Source organism: Neltuma alba, unplaced genomic scaffold, assembly GCF_004799145.2.
Source record: "Neltuma alba isolate B1F8T4 unplaced genomic scaffold, ASM479914v2 tig00005275_pilon, whole genome shotgun sequence".
NCBI lineage: Eukaryota > Viridiplantae > Streptophyta > Magnoliopsida > Fabales > Fabaceae > Neltuma > Neltuma alba.
In genome coordinates this window covers 240336-262326 of record NW_021634044.1, presented here as the reverse complement: position 1 = coordinate 262326, position 21991 = coordinate 240336, and the positions used below count along the sequence as shown (strand labels likewise).

The following is a 21991-nucleotide window of genomic DNA, read 5'->3' as shown; positions in this document are numbered from 1 at the left end:
ATTTTATCTTTCTTACTTCTTAAAAAATAGTCAAATTATATATATCTAATATTAGATATATACTATTTAATAAAATTCATGTCATTTTAAGTCATGTTACATGCAGACTTGCTTTTACATTTATCATCCAAACAATTTTAACTTATCAGACTGGCTTTTTTGAAAACCCAATTCAAACATAAATCACATTACCCTATCTGACTTTTACTCAATCTGATTTCTGTAGAAGCCAAATTAAAAAAAAAGTTACTTCTGCTACTGTTATCCTAGACACACTCTAATTTGATTGCCATGCTTCAAGACCCGCCTCCTTACCGTCTTGAACGCCTAGTCACAGACCTTCTATGGTTCTCGGATTTTAGCTTTTCCGCTTTTGTGTTTGGGTTTGTCCTTTTGATGTAATTTCCAAGTTTTTCTTGCCTTTTGATTTTTTTTTTTTTTAAAAACTAGAATTGTAGGTGCTGGATCATCGTGCCGTTTGGGGCTGGGGCTGGGGCTTCGGCGCTATTAGCCTCATTTTGCCCCGCTAGAAAATCTCGGTACTAACAATCTTTGGCTTCCAATGGACAACTTGAAAATTCTTTTAGCCAGCAAGAATTGCGAACTGGAAAATCCAGTTAAATATTTTAAAATCACCTTATTGGATGATAAAAATATAAGTTTTTTTTAGATTAATATAATCTTTGATTCATTAGGTTTGTTTTCATTTTAGTTGGAATCCCTTGAGTTTTAAGTTATAAGTTTTAGTCTTTCAAAAAATCAAAATAGTTCAATTTTTAATTAAAAAAACTTGACAAATCAAAATTTGTGGAAAGCAAACTTTAAAGACTAAATATTATATTAATTTTTTTAATTATACAACGGCTATGATTCTCATATTTAGTAAACGAGTATATTCCCAAGGAACACTACCGTTGCATGTCTATGCAAAATGACGTAGCACTGCATTATTTATAGTAATAAGTAATTATATTTAAAAAAATCCAAAAAAAATGAAATTGAAAGTACAACAGTTAAACACCAAGATAATTACTTAATCATATAAAAGTTAGTCGACTAATTTGAATAAATTAAAAAGACTAGTTAAGTTAATTATTTGTGATAAATAAATATTGTCTTTCTTAAAATATACTTGTTAATTAAGTAGATTAGCTAGAACTACCAAGATCACAAGAACTACTTTAAAAAATAAATAAATATAAAAAATAAAATAAATTTAAGTCTTATATTTAAAATTAAATTAAAAATTAAACTAATTCTTATATTAAGAATAGGAGAGATGGTGATTACTAAAAAACACCAAGATAATTAATAAATCTATCTTCATTTTATTAAAGCGTTTTTTAATATTTTGTCCTGTCAGTTTTCCAGCTGTTTATCCATTCTTTCGCAGCAAGGCAACTGCCGCCACTATTGGTGACGGCGGTGCGTTCTTCCTCTCCTTGCTGGAGTTGTGCGCTTTGTTACTATCGAATATTTACAGACGCTCCGCAGATTTGCTCCATTTCGTCTTTCTCGATTCTCTAATTTCGAGTAATTAATCACTGATCGGATCTCGTGCTAGGGTTTGCATATTTGCTGAGGTGTATAATTTCGGTTTGGCTGATAATTCGCTTGCGTGCGAACTGCGAGGGCATTAACATCCTTAGCAAGTAATTATTGTACATCCTGCTGTTAAACGTATTCGCAGGGAAGCTTTGGTGGAATAGTTTGCCCAGAATGGGGGAACTGATTCCGATTTACTTCACTATCTTCGCTTTTTGTGCACAAGTGGTGCTATTATTTTGGCTACTCTGCACATTTACAGGCACCTCGTGAATTATACTGAGCCTACTTATCAACGGTTTATTGTTCGTATTATATTTATGGTTCCGGTGAGTGGTTTTATGATGTTGTCTTCCTTGCTTTATATATATATATATATATATATATATATATGTATATGTATAGTTATATTTCTTTTTGATTGTGGGCATGATCAGTATTTATGATTTCTAATATGTATTGCGCGAGAAATTCCTTTTTCTGTTGTTAGAAGTTTACTGCATAACTCGGGTGCATCCCTGTTTGTCATCGTCGACGAATAAATGGTTTTCATGGGTACTGGTTTATCATTTTGGGGACTGCATCTATGGTACATGAAATGTGTGGTATTTGTTTCCCAAAAAAAAAAAAAAAAAAGCACACCTGCTATCTCATGTGATAAGCTTTCAGAGTCGCGGGATATATGAAGAGGGCGTTGTTTTCTAAATGGGGATTAGCGTTACTATGCATTCAGTTTTAATTACTGTGAGTTTTATTTTGTATGACAGGTCTATGCATTGACATCTTTCTTGTCACTCGTTCTACCTGAGAGTTCAATCTATTTTAATTCCATTCGGGAAGTGTAAGTTCATCTCAGTTTCTGTATTTGTTTTGGTTGCTCTTATCTTGTTCACATTGTATCTCGTTTTATGGTTTTCTTTATTACTGTTTCGCATCTTATATAATTGCTTCTGTGTTCTTGCTGAGAGGTTAACTTATAGCTTGTAGTAGTTTTGTACTGCCTAAATTGTATGGGTATATCAAGTTGCTAGCTTGTTATCTTACCATGGCGTCTTGACAGAGCTCAAATGTCGTCAATAAAATTTCATTTCTAGTTTATATTTTGGGTTTTACTATGTTGAATTATCTTTGCGCACTTCAGCATGCCAAACAGTGCTTTTCTTAGAAAAAGTATTGTTCATCCATTAAGCTTGTGACAAAGGGGTCGGAAGCGGGTACTGTTGCTGCAGCTGTGCTTATGTATACAATCACAAGAGTGGAAAGGCACTACCTTTAATTCCAATTCCTGGTTCTCGTCTTAGTTTGTTCTATGAGCTAGATGTTTTCCCCTCATGGGCAGTTTGTCTAGAGAGATGATTTTTGGGGAAGCCAGTTGTTAACTAGGATCAGCTTATTTATTAATTTTTATTTGCTATTGTTTCAGGTATGAAGCTTGGGTCATTTATAATTTCTTTTCACTGTGTCTAGCATGGGTTGGTGGTCCTGGAGCAGTGGTTGTAAGTTTGGGTGGTCGGGTTCTGAAGCCATCATGGTATCTGATGACTTGCTGCTTCCCAGCTATTCCGCTAGATGGGTGAGTCGTTTCCTTAAACATGATCCATATCTTTGGATTTAAATATCTTATGATTGAAATAGTTGTGATTCTATTTCCTCAAAGCTGCTTCCTTCTTGATAATTGTAGAGTAATGTTTCTTTGTTTCTTTCTGTTGTACCTTTTGTAATGACTGAGTTTGAGTTTTAATATTATTCAGCTTTCATTCAATAAAAAGAAATCTTGATCATTATATCTTAGTTCTTGACATCTCTTATTTTTGGGACTTTATTGCAGGCGTTTTATACGGAAATGCAAGCAAGGGTGCCTGCAGTTTGTGATCTTGAAGCCGATTTTAGTTGTTGTCACACTTGTGCTTTATGCAAAGGGGAAATATGAAGACGGAAATTTTAGTCCAATGCAATCATACTTGTATCTCACAATCATATATACAATCTCATACACAATGGCCCTCTATGCTCTTGCATTGTTTTATGTGGCATGCAAGGATCTTCTTCAGCCATTCAATCCAGTCCCGAAGTTTATCATTATAAAATCTGTTGTATTCCTGACCTATTGGCAGGTAAGTAAAATAATCCCTGTGAAGAAGGATGACTTGGTTGATCTTGAGATTGGCATTATTAGTTTGTTTGCACTAAGAGTTGTTGAACCTGCCTCCTCCCAAAATAAAAAAAGGAAAGGAAAGAAAGAAAGAAAATTAACGTTCTTGCAGCTATATTCTAGGATTTAGTAATTCTTACTTCAAGAAGAGACACTGGATATATTCTGTAATGAGCGAGCACATTTCTTGTTTTTAATTGCAAGAATTGAGGAAGCCTAGGTGCTGTATGATATTTTTATTAGTCTATACTCCAAAAGTTGAGTTTGCTGTCTGGGTGAACATAAAACTTATAATGTATGTTTCGTTGTGAAAGTTATCTGTAGTCATACTTGTCTGTCATACGTTTAGATTTTAAATTTGTCATATCTTCTGCGTATCTCTTTCTTACAGGTATATTGTTTTTATAATTTTAGTCTATAGTCAAGACTTCTGTACTGACTTACCATTTACTGCATCATGCTTGTCTCCCATGTTGCCCAGAATTAATATTATTTCTCCGTTTGGACTGTGGATTGTCTCTCATTCTCGATTCATTCAATGGGTTTGAATCAGAGTGGTGTTGTCTTGTCCGCATTTTAGGGCGTTTTAGTTTTTCGTTGCTGCCTAATTGAGATTTGTCAATGTTGCTTGGTACCTATTCTCTATTTACTCGATTGATTTGAACCATGGTGATTATCTTGTTCACGTTTTAGGGTGTTTTAGTTTTCCTTGCTGCAAAGTTTAGAGTTATTGAGGATGCGGAAGAAGCTGCTCTACTTCAAAATTTTATCATTTGTGTTGAGATGCTCGTGGCTGCTGTGGGTCATTTTTACGCATTTCCATACAAGGAGTATGCTGGTGCTAACATAGGTGTAACCCTTGGTTTGACAGCTAGCCTGGGGCATGCCTTAAAGTTGAATGATTTTTACCATGACACAGTCCACCAGGTGAGTCCCATCTTTTATGTATCTTGTCTATGCTTTTTTTCCACTGGTAGCACCTGGCTGGCTATGCATCTGGCTCAGTGCCTGGTTTAGCTACCACTAACTGCGATTCTCTCTTTTTTGTCTTTTATTGGGAAGAATATGCTGATTCTACTAAAACTTCTGGCAGTTTGCACCGACATATCATGAATATGTTCTCTATAGTAACAGTGAAAACGAAGAGGGAACAAGGAAGTATCGTTCACGGACTTTTGTTCCAACGGGCCCAGAGATGGATAGTGCTAGGAGAAGTAAATTAATGTTTGGAAATAAGTTAGATGACATACAGCTCTCTTGTGTTCCTCCATTTAGCCCTAGCACTCCCATGAACTCTGGCTCTGCGTCTGATGCCCCTCATTCTGCTGCAGCGGGGTCTCCTTCCTTGCTAGTGGATATCTCAAATTCTGTGCCTGTGCCTTATGATATCACCCTTGTTGAGCTAGATCCGTCTAGTTTCCCTGAAAAAGTTCCTGCAGCTGATAAAGATAGTAATAGGTGATTTTGGTAGGCCCTTGGCGTATGGTGTTGCGTGGTTCAGAAGAATTAATTGAACATTTCCGTTGTGCTGGAATAATTAAAGCTAAACTGTTCTTCGCCTGTTCCTGTTAAGAATGGGTTCCCCCTGCATCAATCATGTCGATGTAACATACTAGCCCACAATCCGCCACCACCCCCAGCAAAAGCTCCAGACAGTCCTCGATTCGGATTTTCTCCAATGAGCGCATCTTGTGTGGATGTTGTAGATAGAAAACTTAGTGTGGTGATGCAAACATTACGCGTACTGAGTGTGTTGTAATCAGCATCAGTTTATTGATTGGTAGATTCTTTGCACATTCAAATTACGTATTCCTTATTGGGTTGCCAGAACCGCATTTAGCCCACTCTGCATATCGCTGCTTTTGTTGCGTTGATAATTTTCTCAGTAACTTTTTGAAGGATTTAAGAAAAAAGAAGGAAAAAAGGAAGAAAAACCAACTATGTTCTACCTCATTATTTAGTAAACTTTTTGGCATAATGGTTGCATTCAAAGTCAACTAAATGCTTGTTTAGATTAGTGTTTGCAAAATTAGAGGGTGTTTGGAAGCACCAAAAGTGCTTCTTAGAAGCGTTTTTTCGTAAAATTAGACAAATTCTTCTATATATTTACTTCGTATACCATAAAAGTACTTTTAAAACCATGATTTTGATTTTATTCAAGCACTTTGTAAGATTGTTATTTGCAAAACTGAGATAAAAATTAACTGTTATAATGTGATTTATATTTAAATGTTTTTTAACAAGTCATTTTGATAAATTGAAATTTATTTAAATGATACGATTGAAAAGTGAGTTTAGATGTAGTAGGGAATGAACACAAATTTTATGATTCATGGATATAATTTGATCTTTGGAAATAATTGTAAATAATAAAAAGGAAAAATAGTAAAAAAAAAAAAGTTGAAAATTATTAAATGTTAAATAAGGAATGTTAATAAAAATTTGTTGTTATTGACAAAATTAGTATTATTAAGGTCAAATAAATTGTTACGAAATTTAATTTGAAATTTAGTAATTCTTAGTTTTTTTTTAAACCATTTTTTCTAATAGAAAAGAAAAAAAAATGAAAAAGAAGCAACGCATAGAGACTAAAGAGGAACACAAAAGGCACGTGAAGAAACCTGAACTTATCCAGACTGCCCACGCGTTAAGGTGTCATGAAAATTTATGAAGACGGCAAGAGGAGAGTGGCGTGGGTGCCACTGGATTGGCCAGAAAGAAAGGAAACGAAGTTGGGTTTAGCATTTACGGCGGCGCAGCGGCCGGTTCGCTGCGTTGACAAAGTAAGCAAAATAAGGCACGTGCACCTTCAGCACCACATATCTTTTTGGCCTGAACTTCAGCCCCACATATCACTACATCACAACCCCATCTCCGCTCTCTTTTCTGTTCACATGAACTCCCCTATTTATTTACTTTTTTAATGGATATTTTGCCTCGTTTATGTACTGTTGAAAGGACGGCTAGCATCCGTTTCATTGACTACGGAGGACGGCTTCATAATCAACATTTTCTAATTCGCTTTCATGTGATGAATAAGCCTGAACTCTGAACACCTTATTTTGTCCTGATATATATATATTTTTTAAAAAAAGAGCTGGAGTTGACTTTTGAAGACATCAACGGTAAAACGCTAGGCGATCGAGTTTAGAGGGAGCGCTCGAGAAATGCACACAGCGCTCGGTAGAGACAATATTGGACGCAAAATGCGACTCGTAATTTATTCACCACGCAACATATATCTGTGCGTATGTGTTTGCCTGAAGTTTGTATATACAAAAAGATAATTCTAACAATCCTAATAAAGTAATCCTCCAATCCTAAATACAAGATTTTTTTTACAGTATAAATTACAGTACAGAATAATTTTTATATTTAGGACTGGAGAAGTATAGTTATATAAAGTTGATGGGATTAACTTAAATAAATAGAATAAAAAAATATTACCTCCAGTCCTTAATATAAGATATTGTTTGATTTTTATTTTGATCTTAAATATAAGACCTTAATACACTTTGTCTCTCATAATTTTTTTTTTAAAGTAGTCCTTTTAACAGTGATAATTCTAGCTAATACGCTTGATTAGTAAGGATATTTTAAGAAAGATAATACCTATTTATTACAAATAACTAATTTAACTTATTTTTTAATCTTCTTAAATTAGTTAATTAACTTCTAATTAAATTAAAACAGCACGTAGTAAAAAAAAATCCCAGATGAATTTTCAATGACGTCAACGCCCATTTTCTGCGTCCTCCCGCGTTCCAGTCCCAGATATATGTATTTAACTGCATATTTTATCTCTCCTAGAGGACGCTTTAGCTCCTCCTCTCCGGGCGATTTGTTTTCTCCACAGGTAGAGCGCAGGCTCTGTGTCTCCGAGGGAGGGACGGTGACCACCATGATAAAGTGTGGCGGAAGTCAAGTCATGACGGTGAACCCTATATTCAGGAGCGAATCTTCGGGTACTACTGGCCGGAGCAGAGCTACTCCATGATGGAGAAGCGGCAGTTATTCCTCAGAAGAAGCTATCAGTTCTGTCGAAAGAAGAGCGTCGCGGAGAGAATCAAAGGGTCTTTGGCGCGTGCGAAGAAAGCTGTGTGGCTAGGCTACGCTCTGCTCTGGGCCTGAGGAAGTTGGTGTTTTCCAGGTTCAAATGCGGCTTCCATTACCGTCGCAGAAGGTTCTTCCGCCTCTTCAATGGCTATCCCTATCGCAGAAATGACTCTTGCTTCTTCTAGACTAGTCCTGTCTTTTCACTTTTCGTGTTATTCGTCATTTATACTGGATCACTGATCACTGTTATTCTTTCCTCTATACACCCAGCGCCTCTGTCTCTCTTCCTTTTCCTTTTGTCATATCAGATTCTTACGGCTGCTTTCGCACGATCCTTGGTTTGTTCATGTCTTCTTCTCTCTCTTGGATTACCAGAAATTGATTCAATTCAAGGCTTTTGGGGGGGAAACTTCTGTGTCTTTTTCTGAATAGCCAAATGTTATGGATGAATTGAGTTTCAGAAGCTCAATCCATGGTTCAAAGATTAGAGGAAAACTTTATCTTACCTCTCCACAAGATAGTCATTTTAAGTACCATTACCATTAATTTGGAGAAACGAGCAAGTTTAATGCTTTGGTAACTGTCGAAATTAGGATATCGGATCTACTAATGAATGAACATTTTTCCGAACATTAGATGTTAATTGAGTTAAGATCCCAAAATTACATGAAACGAATAGGAGGACGCTCTGTGCCTCTGTGGGAATAGTGACTGAGGTGGATTGCCAAGGATGGACGGTTGGAAAAGAAAAAACCATGATTTTCTACGATCGACCTGAGAGACGTGCATTTGCCCCTGATTGTGGAGCAACTCTGGGTTGGGGTTGTTGCTGTTAGCTTGCTGCCATTAAATTTTATTAATGAAGGTGGGAAACAATGACATCATAGCAGTGGAAAAATGCAGGACCAAACAACCGCTTATCCAACTTCATGGTCCTCTCCAGCTGCATCAAAAAGTACACTGCCATCTTTAATCCTTCTGTGTTTTCACTTTTCACCCGCCCATCTGCATGATTCTTTTGGTTTGGTATTAAAAATTAAAACTTTAAAAGGATTAAATTTAAATTTTAAAATATTAATACCAATGGATACGGTCAATCACAGAGGTTTTGTATACTAGGTCTTCCATTTTTATAGTCCATATAATTAGTGGCATCAATATTTAATATAAGATTCTAACACAACAAGCATTTTAAGACAACACAAAACAATTAAAATGACCGGTATGTTGAAAGAAAATGATTGCCATTTAGCTTTAGTTTGGCAATAAAAATGATTTAGTTTCACTAAATCACCAAAAATCGACGCATCTGGGAAGCCATGATATAGCGTATGAAAAGAAAAAAGCAGCATCTTCAATGTTATTGGTAATTTTTATACATTTATATAATTTTTTTTGCCAACGTATACATTTTTATAATTATCTAACATACTATAACTGACAACGGTGATAATATCTGTCCCCAAAAAAAAATTGCCAACGGTAATGTCCATCGTTCTAAATGGAACATGCCATGCAATAAATGGTCGCCAATCCCTATACAAAACTGCTGAACCGTAGTAAACGTGTTGAATAACGATAAATGTGTGAATCATATCATAATGCATGTAAATGTTTATTTAATCTAATACTCGATTACTGGCAAAAAAAAAAAAAGTTCCTCTACTCGTATTAAAAACAGGACAAAGGGAAAAAAATAAAATTGATGTATTACTATATAAGAATTACTATTTTCCCATGCCACATTATTTTATTCTTAATGCCTCTATCGCCAAAAAAAGAGAGACTCCATTTAATGCATTTTAACCAATGGAAATATTATTGAGGCTAAAAAAAATAATTACACCTAAAAATTAGACACACTCGTAATATGCATTTAGGCGAGGATAAAAATTCAAAACAAGACAAGTATACAGGGACGGAGGAAGGAGCTTCATGTATTAGCAATTTATGTCGATTCATTCATTCACATAAATCAAATCTTTTATGGTAAAGGATCGGAGTAAGCCTCTGCATCTGTTTATTGAATTTTTTTTCACCTGGAATTCGTTCATTGAATTAATTTCTCGATCAACTCTTCACATTAGTTGATGACCAACTGTTCTAATGACGAACGTCTGTAAGCTTTATAGTTTATGGATATTCCAGGTTTGAATCCAACATCAACGCGGAAAATGTTTCTGAGAACTATTAAATTGGGGAAAAAAATAGATTTTTGAAACTAAACCAAACTTAGGCAGAACTTCATGGACAGCATGTGAACTTCACCTTTTGAACAATTTGCAATTATTTTTGTTGGAAAACTTGCATATGTCTTTACATTCTAGCATTCCTTTTTTTTTTTTTGGGCAAACACTACTAGCATTCTAAAAGCTGAACAAAAATACAAGACGCGTGTGTTTTGGGCTGAAGATTAGCAGGCGGACCGGGCGGCTTCTTCTTTTCTGGAAAAGACCGGGCGACTTCTTTGTTACCTGTGGATAGGACTTAAAGAACACATGGCTAATCTTAAAAAAAAAAAAAAAAAAAAAAAAAACTCCATGGTGATAATTTCTTAATTAGTTCAGATACTTTGATTTTGTTTGTTGGTCAAAAGACTATTACAACATTACTGCCTTAGGGCCATGAGCTTTAAATCGTGGGATATTCTGTAAGGTAATTGAATGTTGTATACCTGTAGTCCCCGTCAGAAGAAATACAATAATTAACACAGTACAGGAACTTAAAAGAGCAAACAAGAAGTAGGTAGTATCTTGTTTGTGTTAAAAAGGACATTGGACACAACGGCTGATGGGCCTTGATTTCATGCCATTTATTTTGTTGGCAGTGTAAGAAAATGAAGACAATGAGAATATATCTCTAGGCAGTTGAAGATCGCAAGCACATACATTCTACAGTGAAGCAAATGATTGGTTTTTAACTTGTATCTTTAGCATGTTGGTCAATCATTGCACATGCATCCCTTATTATTCCTTCTTTCACCAACTAATTTGGATTCATATATCTAACTGGGAACTTAGAACCAAAAATAAAATACATTATAGCCTTTGGAGTGGCAATGAAGAGTGATTCGCAGCCATGTGTTAAAAGTTGAAAAAAAAGGTTATAATCTTGTCTTTTATCAGCCTCAATGCAGAGCTTAGTGATCGGGTTCATGCATGATGGCAGCCATTTGTTGTATATATAGAAGAATCAATTATAATACATCTCCATCTCATCATACTCAAGTCTCTCTTACTACCTCGCTTTAATTTTCTGCAGTTTGCTCTGCATAATCCAGCTTTTTCCTTCTTCTCTGTCAGTTAGCCATCAGTGATGCATGTGAGTTTACATTACTTTAGGAGCAGACGCAGGAAATGCGGGTATGAAAAGCTAACGGGTGAAGATCAAAAGTTGGGGAGGGCAACAAGGCGATGGGTGAAGTGAAGTGAGTGTGGAAGAGTAAGAGGCCTTCGGATGTGGCGATCAACAAAGATTTCTGCGAAGCTGTTTTCTTCGCCTTGGATGCCTACCAGAATAGTCAGCCGAACGAACCTGCAAATCATATGTCCCGCCATTGTTCTACCCACTCAGTGGGGTCTCCCTGTTTTTGCTCATCCTTCTCTTGTTCGCTGAAAAGTAGTGTCATGCTAATCTATAACTAACATTTTGTTGTTCCTATTCTTGTTTCCGCAATTTCAAAGAAGAAGAAGCTGTGCTTAACTAGAATCTCGTCCTCAGTTACTCTGCTTCTGGTGGACTGTATTAGAAATTTCAATCGTGGAGATGGAGGCATTATCACTATCACGTTATTGAATCTTTTACATCTAAATGATTTGAGTTGATGACCCACGGCCAAACTGAATTTTTTCCAGAAGAAAGAGCTCATTATTTAATCGGCTAGCTCATTATAATATAAAATAATATATTTAGGATCAGGAGAGTACTATTTTTTGAGAGCAACATGACACTTGAAAGAAAAATTAGGAGAGATATTATTTTCGATTTTAATATAAGAGTTAGTTGACTAATTTGAATAAATTAAAGAAACTAGTTAAATTATTTGTAATAGTAATTAGTTATCTTTCCTAAATTATTCTTACTAATCAAGTTTATTGGTTAGAATTATCATTATTATAAGGACTACTTTTGAAAAAAATAGATAAACATAAGAGACAAATATATTAAGATCTTAGATTTATAGTTAAAATAAAAATTAATGAATTCTTATATTAAAAGGCAGAGAGGTAATATCTAATTTAATGTCACCGTAAAACTCTGACAAACAAACCCACCATCATATGGTCTGTTTTTTTTTTTTGGCCCTCCATATTGGCTAATTAATTGACTGGTCCATTTCCATCAGAATAAACCCATCATCATGATGCTGGAAAGTTTAGATTTTTAGTGATTGTGTGTAATCAACCTCATGAAGCTGTTGGTTGATTTTGCTTTGTAAACTGTTTTTTTTTTAGTGTTTGTTTTGTATTGTTTCTAGTACTGTTTCAGTTTAGTTTAACTCTGAATAAGTAGTGATTTTTTTTTTATGAGATTTTATTTGAGAAAAAAAACACGGCAAACCATCGACATCGAGCTTTTGCCACCCCACCCTCATCCGCACTCGAAAAACAAACAAACAAAAGGCAAATCATTCGGCCAAACCATAGTCAATATTTTTTGTCAAAGGACAAGGCGCGTGGGGGTCCTCTAAATCTTACACGTGTCGTTGACTGTTAATTAAACTACTACAAGCCGACTACTGTTGTGAGGTGCTCGGGACGAGGAACATGATTCCATCGGAGCATCTCAGCTTTCTGGGCTCTTAACAATTGATTGCGGAAAAAATATTGATTTTGGAGTCCTGCCCTTGTTTCCTTCCTTTTTGTCTCGATTTCTTTAAATGAATCGAAGTTGAATTCCCGTTTTCCATATCTGCAAAACTCTTTAATGTCTATTTCTGATAAGGGCATCTCAAATGTCGGCAGTTATTATGGAGATAGCGACGATGACGCTGCTAGCGGGGACAATGCAGCTGGAAAGAAGCAGAATTCATGGTGGGATTGGAAAGGACGTTGGTAATAAGGGAAAGCAGGTGGTGATGCGTCATTTCATCAAAGCTAAGATGAAGCTCCATAATAGCAGAATTAGAAGGCCCCCTGCTTCATCACTTTCTGCGAATACCATTAGAACTTCAGGTAAGACGATTCGTGGTGGTTGTGGTGCGCGATGCTACTTTTGTTTTGCCCCCGCCCTCGAATGATGGACTCGTTCGATGGGTCTGATCCGACTTGTGACCCCGACGATTCAAACTTCAGAAATCTTATAGAGAAGAATGACTTCTATTCCAAAGAATCCAATCCCCATGTTGATTAGTTGTGTAAATGTTCGCGCAAAGCACGGTCACAGATTTACAGGCTTCAGATAAAAAATTAAAAAAAAAAAAGATACTTTGCGTTGAATTGCTCCCCAAAATACTGTTCATTATGGTGCTTGTTTGAGTACCGTGCCCTTGTTTATGCTGCGGCGTTGCTACTTGCTGGCCATGATACTGTCAGCCAATGTTATGGTGTCTGGGAGGGGCTTGAGGCTTCCTGAGATCGATGCCGATCGATGCACTTGTGTATTAATGTGCCGAGGGGAAGAGGTTGATGAAAACCGGAGTGTTCCGAGTTTTCCTGGAGCCTTCAACCGGAAGGCCTGCCCTGATTCCCTGGTAAAGTCTTTTTTAGTGTCAGACTTTGGTATTATTATAATTGTACATCTCTGCTACATCATCCCAGAGGGCAGATCTCTCCCACATGTCATTCTCAACCACATGCTGATAGTTGATTTTGCATCAGACAGGAGGATGTTTCCTTCCCCTTGAGAGGGACGTGGATTTTTCCTGTCTTAGTACTAACTACTCATGTCACATGCATGTTGCTTATTGATATTTTGGTTGGCTACCAGTTCGATGAAACCGTGTGTGAAGAATAATGTTAAGCTAGTACTGCATACGGGGGGAAAGGTTGTTTCAGACCTATATGAAATGAAGCAGTAATTACACAATAACTACAATTCTGGGATAAAGCTTGCAGCAGCACAAAGATAAATATGCCCTATCCCATCCAAATAGAATTTATGCCAGACGCTGCTTTACAGTCCTTCGTCTCAAAAGCTTTTTATTTTTTCTTGGTTCCCACAGAGGAATCCCTAAAGCTTTTTTACTCCGCTAGATTTGGCTACGACCATTAACAGTATCATAAGCGGCACACTAGCATGAGAAACAAATTCATAATAAATAATTTATGTCAGATCTATCTTTTTCTCATCTCCTTCTAAATAAATTATACACCATCATTTCCTAATTTATAAACATTCAATCTCTGAAGCATCAGTTAAAAGCTCCTGAAACCAACCAAAATTGACAAGCACTAGCCAACATGAACGTTCCATTATGCTATCAATGAATGAAACAGTGTTCCCATAAGATTAGTTTTGCCGATGCCGATGTTTCCGCTGAGGTGCCGAAAAATATCAAGTGATAATCCAACAGTGTGCTCGTGATTCACTCAGGCTCCATCATGAAATAATTATGGGTTAAGGTATATCTAACACTGTAAATATTTTGTGGTGTATTTAGCATCTCAAAATATTTTTAAGTGTGTCCAACCTGATAAATACCAAAAAATATTTTTAGATGCTGGATATATCTAAAAAAAATATTTTGAAGTGTTTGATATACAAAAAAAATTTTATAGTACTAAACGCACATAAAAAAATTTTAGAGTACTAAATATATTACAAAATACTTTAAGATACTACCTCCGGTCCTAATTATAAGACCCAGTTGACTTATTTGAGGAGATTAAGGAAGTAAGTTAAGTTAGTTATTTGTAATAAGTAAGTGTTGTCATTCCTAAAATATCCTTGCTAATTAAGTGCATTGGCTAGAACTATCACTATTAGAAGGATTATTTTGGAAAAAAAATGTATAAATATGAGAGACAAAATGGATTGGGGTCTTATAATTAGGACCAAACAAAAAGTCAAAAGGGTCTTATAAAAGGATCGGAGGTAGTATTAGATATATTTGAGAAAATATTTTAGGTATAATTATACTAGCAATGAACCTTTCGAGGTAAAACCGTAAAAGAAGGAACAAAGAGGGAGGAATATGGACGACAAAGGAAGAGAAGGGGAAATGGATAAGTTTTTTTGTCAAATATTTGTCTTGATTTACGTGATATTTTCTTGTCAAATATTCCAGGAGTGGTTTGGTCAAATTAGATAATCCATGCGTATATCTAGAGGGAAAAAATTTCGTACGTATCCTTATATTTGTAATTTTTTCTCTCTATAAAAAATATAGATCCACTTCTATTTCTCTGAATCCCATCCCATTAGGCGATGATCTTGGCGCTTTATTACAACTGGATAAGTCGGATGATCAGATATTCAGATGCTGTTCTGAGGGCGACACGTGACACCCACCCGGGGGGGGGGGTTATCGATATCATAGACCACAGCCAAATTCGGATTCTTTTTTTATCTCTTTGCTTTTTCGGTTTTACCATTGGGATCAAATTAATCCCGTGTCATCCACGTAATCTCACTTTTACGCATTGTAAGTAATTCAATATTTGTTGGGACATTTTTGCTGAATAAGGAAGCGACACATCAATCAACGGAATCTAAGAGAGTGTGGGAAGCAGGTGAAGAAGCAAAAGCCAGTAGTGTGGAGGCTTTATGAGTTGATATATATGGGGAAGGATCAAGCGGCCCCATTGGCAGCTTTAGAAATCAAAGCCACCCAATTCGACGGCATACTTGTTTTGCTTTGCGGCCTCGTCACTGTGTTCTTTCCTTGATATAGATATCTCAGTTTAAGAACTTTAGATCATTATTGGCACAAGGTGATATTGATTAATAAATTCCGCTGATTTCTCTCCTGACAACTGATTGCCGAATTGGGAGCAGTGGCGTTTACTTCCGAGGGTGATCAGTATTCAGCTTGATGGGCACTGAAACAGCTGGGAATCTTAATCCGTATCTTCTGTTTAAGTTCAGGTCGTCACTGGTGAGGCAGGTGTGAATTGGTGCCAGGTTTTGCTCCTTGAAGCTCATCGAGGTCAGTCATTCTGCGTTTGCTCTCTTCACTTTCTCGACTTTGGGTGGCTATGTTATCACCCATGATTTCTGCAGTATGCATCAGCCTCCCCCGTGATTGATTGATTTGGGTCCTTTGAACGAACTGCTTTTAGGAATTGTTATTTTCCGTACCACTGAAGTTCTTTCCGTCTTGTTCTGTCCCATCATTATTTAATATTTTTAAAGAGTTTAAAGGCCCACGACTGTTCTTGAGAACTGAGTAAATTCCTCTGCTATAGGATTTTTTTAAAAAAAAAAATATTTTTTATAAGCTCTTTACGAACATGTGGGAAGTTTCTCATCCTTATTCGGAATGTACTACTCGCTTACTATAATAATAGGGCCCATTGAGAATATTTTATTATCTACCGATTGCAGAAATAGGCGTGTTTTATTTACTTAAGAAATGAAAAAAGATGGCTTTTTATGATTCGGCTCTGTGTTGGATTATCGATACTTACTGATGTTTCAAATCATTCCAAGTTTCAAAAGATCATTCCTGTCCTTAAAACTGCTGCACCGACCAGAATAACAAAGTTAGGCATCCTAAATCTTAATGAGTCAGTAATGGTTCTATACCAGAAAAGGTTCCCCCCTTCATCGAAAAAAGGTTCTTGTTGTGATCCACGTTGGCGTACAATTCTTTCATCTATCTCTCTCTTTTCTGGGTGCAGTTCACGGGAAAATGTCTTCCTCAAGGCGTAGCCAATCGACCAGCAATTCAGTAAGATCAAGACATAGTGCTAGGATTATTGCTCAGACCCCTGTGGACGCAAAACTTCATGCAGATTTTGAGTCTGGTAGCTCCTTTGACTACTCCAGTTCAGTGCGTGTTTCAGGTACCCTTAGTGCTGGAGAGCATCAGTCAAGTTCGGACAGAGTAACGACAGCTTACCTCCATCACGTACAGAAAGGCCTCCTGATCCAGCCTTTTGGCTGCTTGCTAGCCCTAGATGACAAAACATGCAAGGTCATTGCCTACAGTGAGAATGCACCTGAAATGCTTACCATGGTTAGTCAAGCTGTGCCAAATGTTGGTGACCACCCTGCTCTTGCAATGGGAACTGACATTAGAAGCATTTTCACTGGCCAAAGTGCCTCTGCCTTGCAGAAGGCAATAGGATTTGGCGAGGTTTCACTTCTTAACCCCATCCTTGTCCATTGCAAGACTTCTGGGAAGCCTTTTTATGCAATTGTCCATCGTGTCACTGGTAGCATGGTCATTGACTTTGAGCCTGTCAAGCCTTATGAAGTTCCCATGACTGCAGCAGGTGCCCTCCAATCTTACAAGCTTGCCTCCAGAGCAATTACCCGATTACAAGCATTGCCTAGTGGGAGCATGGAAAGGCTCTGTGATGTAATGGCTCATGAGGTTTTTGAACTCACTGGTTATGACAGGGTGATGGTGTATAAATTTCATGAAGACGATCATGGAGAAGTGGTAGCTGAGGTCAAAAAGCCAGGCTTACAGTCATATCTGGGTTTGCATTATCCAGCCACTGATGTTCCACAAGCTACACGCTTTTTATTCATGAAGAACAAGGTTCGTATGATTGTTGATTGTCGGGCAAAACATGTGAAGGTGCTTCAAGATGAAAACCTTCCATATGATTTAACCTTCTGTGGTTCAACCTTGAGGGCTCCTCATAGTTGCCATGTGCAATATATGCAGAACATGGATCTAATTGCCTCCCTGGTTATGGCAGTTGTGGTCAATGACAGAGATGAAGATGGTGATAGCTCCGATTCTGTACAGCCACAGAAGAGAAGGAGACTCTGGGGCTTAGTAGTTTGCCATAACTATACCCCCCGGTTTGTTCCTTTTCCTCTTAGGTATGCTTGTGAGTTCCTGGCTCAAGTATTTGCTATCCACGTTAACAAAGAATTAGAGTTGGAATATCAGATTATTGAGAAGAACATCCTGCGAACCCAGGGTTTCCTGTGTGATATGCTGATGCGTGATGAACCCCTAGGTATTATATCACAGAGCCCAAATATAATGGATCTCGTAAAATGTGATGGGGCTTGCCTCTTGTATAATGGCAAGGTATGGAGATTAGGAGTAACGCCAAGTGAATCCCAGATACGAGAGATAGCTTTATGGCTGTCAGAGTGTCATAAGGATTCCACTGGTTTTAATACAGATAGCTTGTCTGATGCAGGTTTCCCTGGGGCTGCTGCTCTTGGTGATATGGTATGTGGAGTGGCAGCGGTGAGAATAAACTCCAAAGACATGGTTTTATGGTTTCGGTCACATGCTGCTGCAGAAATCCGATGGGGTGGTGCAAAGCATCAACCCGGTGAAGAGGATGATGGTAGAAGGATGCATCCAAGATCATCATTCAAGGCATTCCTTGAAGTGGTGAAATCAAGAAGTTTGCCATGGAAAGACTATGAAATAGATGCTATCCACTCCTTGCAGCTCATATTGAGAAATACATTCAAAGAGACACAGATTATGGACACGAGCACAAATGCAATTAATACAAGACTAAGTGTTTTGAAAATTAAAGGTATGAAAGAACTGGAAGTAGTGACAAGTGAGATGGTTCGGTTAATCGAAACAGCAACAGTACCAATTTTGGCGGTTGATGTTGATGGGCTGGTCAATGGGTGGAATACAAAAATTGCTGAGTTGACGGGTCTTCCAGTCGATGAAGCTATTGGACAGCATTTGCTCACACTTATTGAAGATTCTTCAATTGACAGAGTCAAGAAGATGCTTGCCATGGCACTGCAAGGTATGTGCTCCCCCCAACCCAAAAAAGAGAGAGTTTATAATCATTAAAGTTCTTTCCTTTCTTAATGATGTCTTACGGCTACCGAGAGAACACTTAGGCTGTGCTTTGAAATCATTTGAAAATTTAAGTTTTCAAAATTGAAGTTTGCAAATCCATCTCTGAGTGACGTTAAAGAACGGGGATTTAAAAGACAGTTTTAGTTTGTGAAACGGAGGTTTCAAAGCAGCCAAACATAGTTAAGGGTAAATTTCTAATCCTTTGAACTATCTAAACATGCATTTTATGAGTTGTGGACATATCATCCTCCCTAATTTCTTCCACAACTATTGTATTGATGAAGAAATAAGAGAAGAAAAATAAGTTGTGCTCTCAAATTCAAAGATTTTCTCCCCCCCACACTTAACGAGACTTGAGAGAAAATGTAACATTCAAGACGTTGTGTGGTTTTGCTTTGTTTCACCTGTTTCCGTATTTTTTGAGTTATTAATTTGTTTTGTTATGATGCAATTAGGTGAAGAAGAGCAGAATGTTCAATTTGAGATCAAGGCACATGGGTCTAAGGCTGACTTTACTCCTGTCAGCTTAGTAGTTAATGCCTGTGCAAGTAGGGATCTTCAAGATAATGTTGTTGGGGTTTGTTTTGTGGCTCAAGATATAACTGCTCAGAAGACTGTTATGGACAAATTCACTCGAATTGAAGGTGATTACAAGGCAATTGTACAGAACCCAAATCCTTTGATTCCCCCAATATTTGGTACAGATGAATTTGGCTGGTGTTGCGAATGGAATCTGGCTATGACAAAGTTAACTGGATGGAAGCGAGAGGAGGTGATGAATAAGATGCTTTTAGGAGAAGTGTTTGGTACCCATATGGCTTGTTGTCGTCTCAAGAATCAAGAAGCTTTTGTTAATTTTGGTATTGTACTTAATAAAGCCATGACTGGTTTGGAAACGGAGAAGGGTGCTTTTGGTTTCTTTGCTCGGAATGGCAAGTACGTAGAATGCCTGCTTTCTGTGAGCATGAAATTGGATTCAGAGGGAGCAATTACTGGGGTCTTCTGCTTCTTGCAACTCGCAAGCCCAGAGCTGCAACAAGCACTACATATTCAGCGCCTTTCTGAAAAAACTGCCATGAAGAGACTAGAAGCTTTAACTTACATGAAAAGGCAGATTTGGAATCCTTTATGCGGGATTATGTTCTCCCGTAAAATGTTGGATGATACTGAGTTAGGAACTGAACAAAAACAGCTTCTGCACATTAGTGCTCAGTGCCAGCGCCAGCTGAGAAAAATCCTTGATGACTCAGATCTTGACAGCATCATTGATGGGTATGATATCTGTGAACTTTTTTCTTGTCTGTCTGTGATTTTTGTTTTCTTTTGTTTTTGTTTTGTTTTATTATTGCTTTTATTTGGTGTTAGGGCATTTTCTGATCAAGTTCCTTCTGAGGCTTTGAAGTTCCCTACCTCTCGTGCTTGTAATATTCTGTCAAAAATTGTGGCTGGTGATCTTTTCGTAAATGCTAAATTCAAGTGTCTTTGCCATCAAAAACTGGATTTTGTTTAAATGCTCTTATCAAACTAGACAAGAAGGGGTAGGACTTCTGAATGGTGAGTAGGTTTTTCAGTTTATGTCCTGAAACTTTGAAATCTAATGCATGCAGCTAGTTAATGCTTGCAGTAAAAGCATAGTCCCTTTTCTAATTGCTACTCATATTGCCTGTTTCTGATTTAGATTTTGCCCCAGCTGAATAAGCTTTTCTCCACTTGGTATCTGTGTTCTTTCTTTGAGACTCAGGACGTACAAGGCTATGTACTATGTAGTCTCTGTATATTGCTTTGGTAGGACAGACTGATAAAGTATGTCAGACAGTTAGATCCTTGAAATAAGTTTTACAATCTGGATGCCAACTTTTCTTTTCCCCAAATATTTCTTGGTATCTGCTATAACCGTAGCACACTCCTTCCTTTACTTTGTGTTGACAAGGTACTTGGATCTGGAGATGGTTGAATTCACTCTGCATGATGTATTGGTTGCCTCCTTTAGTCAAGTAATGACGAAGAGCAATGCAAAGGGTATCGGAATAGTGAATGATGTTGAAGATCGCATCGGGGCAGAAATCTTATATGGTGATGGTCTTAGACTTCAGCAGATCGTAGCTGATTTCTTATCTATTTCCATCAGTTTTACATCGTCTGGGGGCCAGGTTGTTGTGGCAGCCTCTCTAACCAAGAACCAGTTAGGAAAATCTGTCCAGCTTGCCAATTTGGAGCTCAGGTAAATACCGGTTCTAGACTCAGACGGACACTCCAAATTCTAAAAATTCTTAAATACATACCATTTCATAATTGGCTGTACAATATAGTCAACAAAAACACAACCAAATGAGAGTGTTAGTGGATTTCAGCACCTGAAACAAACACTTACTTTGGTGAGTTTTCGGTGGCTCTTTGTAGTCCACTTGTGCATGAAGTGCATATAAAAGAATAATGCTGTCACAATAACATATATTCTGAATTTGACGGCTCATCTGTTTTATTTTGACTGTAAAACAGCATAACACATGCTGGTAGTGGGGTGACAGAAGCATTACTGAACCAGATGTTTGGAAGTGAAGGACATGAATCCGAGGAGGGTATTAGCCTCCTCATCAGCAGAAAGTTGCTAAAGCTCATGAATGGAGATGTGCGTTATCTAAGGAAAGAAGGGAAATCATCTTTCATCTTGTCTGTTGAACTTGCCGTGGCCCACAAATGAGGGCCTAACCTTTCTTTTTTTTTTTGTTGCACCACGATTCCTTGCTGTGTATTGTAGTACATCACAAACTGAATGGTGCAGGAAATGCATTCCTTTTGCAGAGCATGTCTAATTTCTTTCGTGCCTCCGTGCTGTCTATTGTAATGGACAATGTAGAGCGGCATTAATCATCATCACACTAACGTGGGTTATGTACGTAGCATTTGACGGAGATCATTTTGTTCCGCGATAAACTGAATTTGGGACCCCTTGCAATTCATTGTTGCTTTCTGTGACGTGGGTGCAGTTTTTTTTAATAATAATAAAATAAAAGTCGGCGTATTATATAAGCCTAAAGTCTTTGCAGTCGCACGAGTTGAGTTAATAACCTCCCATCATATCCTCTAATTACCAGCAGTATTATTATACTCCTCCGGTCCTAATTATAAGACCCAATTGACTTATTTGAGGAGATTAAGGAAATAAGTTAAGTTGGTTATTTATAATAAATAAGTGTTGTCATTCTTAAAATATCCTTGCTAATTAAGTATATTGGCTAAAACTATCATTATTAGAAGGATTATCTTGGAAAAAAATACATAAATATAAGAGACAAAATGGATTGGGTCTTATAATTAAGACCAAATAAAAA

At 37.2% G+C, this 21991-nt stretch overlaps 1 protein-coding gene and 2 pseudogenes across 3 annotated transcripts; all 3 read left to right on the top strand.

The window, feature by feature from the left end:
- Positions 1 to 1449: 1449 nt before the first annotated feature.
- LOC114747307 (transmembrane protein 184A-like) lies at positions 1450 to 5502 on the top strand (annotated as a pseudogene).
- Positions 5503 to 7496: 1994 nt separating this feature from the next.
- On the top strand, positions 7497 to 8157 carry LOC114747309 (uncharacterized; annotated as a pseudogene).
- A 3513-nt stretch (positions 8158 to 11670) lies between these two features.
- Positions 11671 to 21606, top strand: LOC114747306 (phytochrome type A). 3 transcript variants are annotated; one of them, XM_028935620.1, is made up of 5 exons: positions 11671 to 11675; positions 16791 to 18603; positions 19115 to 19931; positions 20590 to 20880; positions 21159 to 21606. In XM_028935620.1, the coding sequence occupies exons 2-5, from the start codon at positions 16863 to 16865 to the stop codon at positions 21358 to 21360; spliced, it is 3051 nt and encodes a 1016-aa protein (XP_028791453.1). In that variant the 5' UTR covers positions 11671 to 11675; positions 16791 to 16862; the 3' UTR covers positions 21361 to 21606. The 3 variants fall into 3 exon arrangements, with proteins under 3 accessions (XP_028791453.1, XP_028791454.1, XP_028791452.1); XM_028935619.1 differs by lacking the exon at positions 11671 to 11675 and adding an exon at positions 15323 to 15842 and having other exon boundaries at positions 16537 to 18603; XM_028935621.1 differs by lacking the exons at positions 11671 to 11675; positions 20590 to 20880; positions 21159 to 21606 and adding exons at positions 15314 to 15842; positions 20025 to 20582 and having other exon boundaries at positions 16537 to 18603.
- Positions 21607 to 21991: the final 385 nt, after the last annotated feature.

What these genes read in the sequence shown, in the direction of transcription:
- LOC114747306 (XM_028935619.1), top strand. Translation starts at nt 16,548, where the DNA reads ATGTCTTCCTCAAGGCGTAGCCAATCGACCAGCAATTCAGTAAGATCA. An exon ending in CTTGACAGCATCATTGATGG is followed by an intron (nt 19,932 to 20,589) that starts GTATGATATCTG and finishes TGTGTTGACAAG; the next exon opens with GTACTTGGATCTGGAGATGG. An exon ending in CTTGCCAATTTGGAGCTCAG is followed by an intron (nt 20,881 to 21,158) that starts GTAAATACCGGT and finishes ACTGTAAAACAG; the next exon opens with CATAACACATGCTGGTAGTG.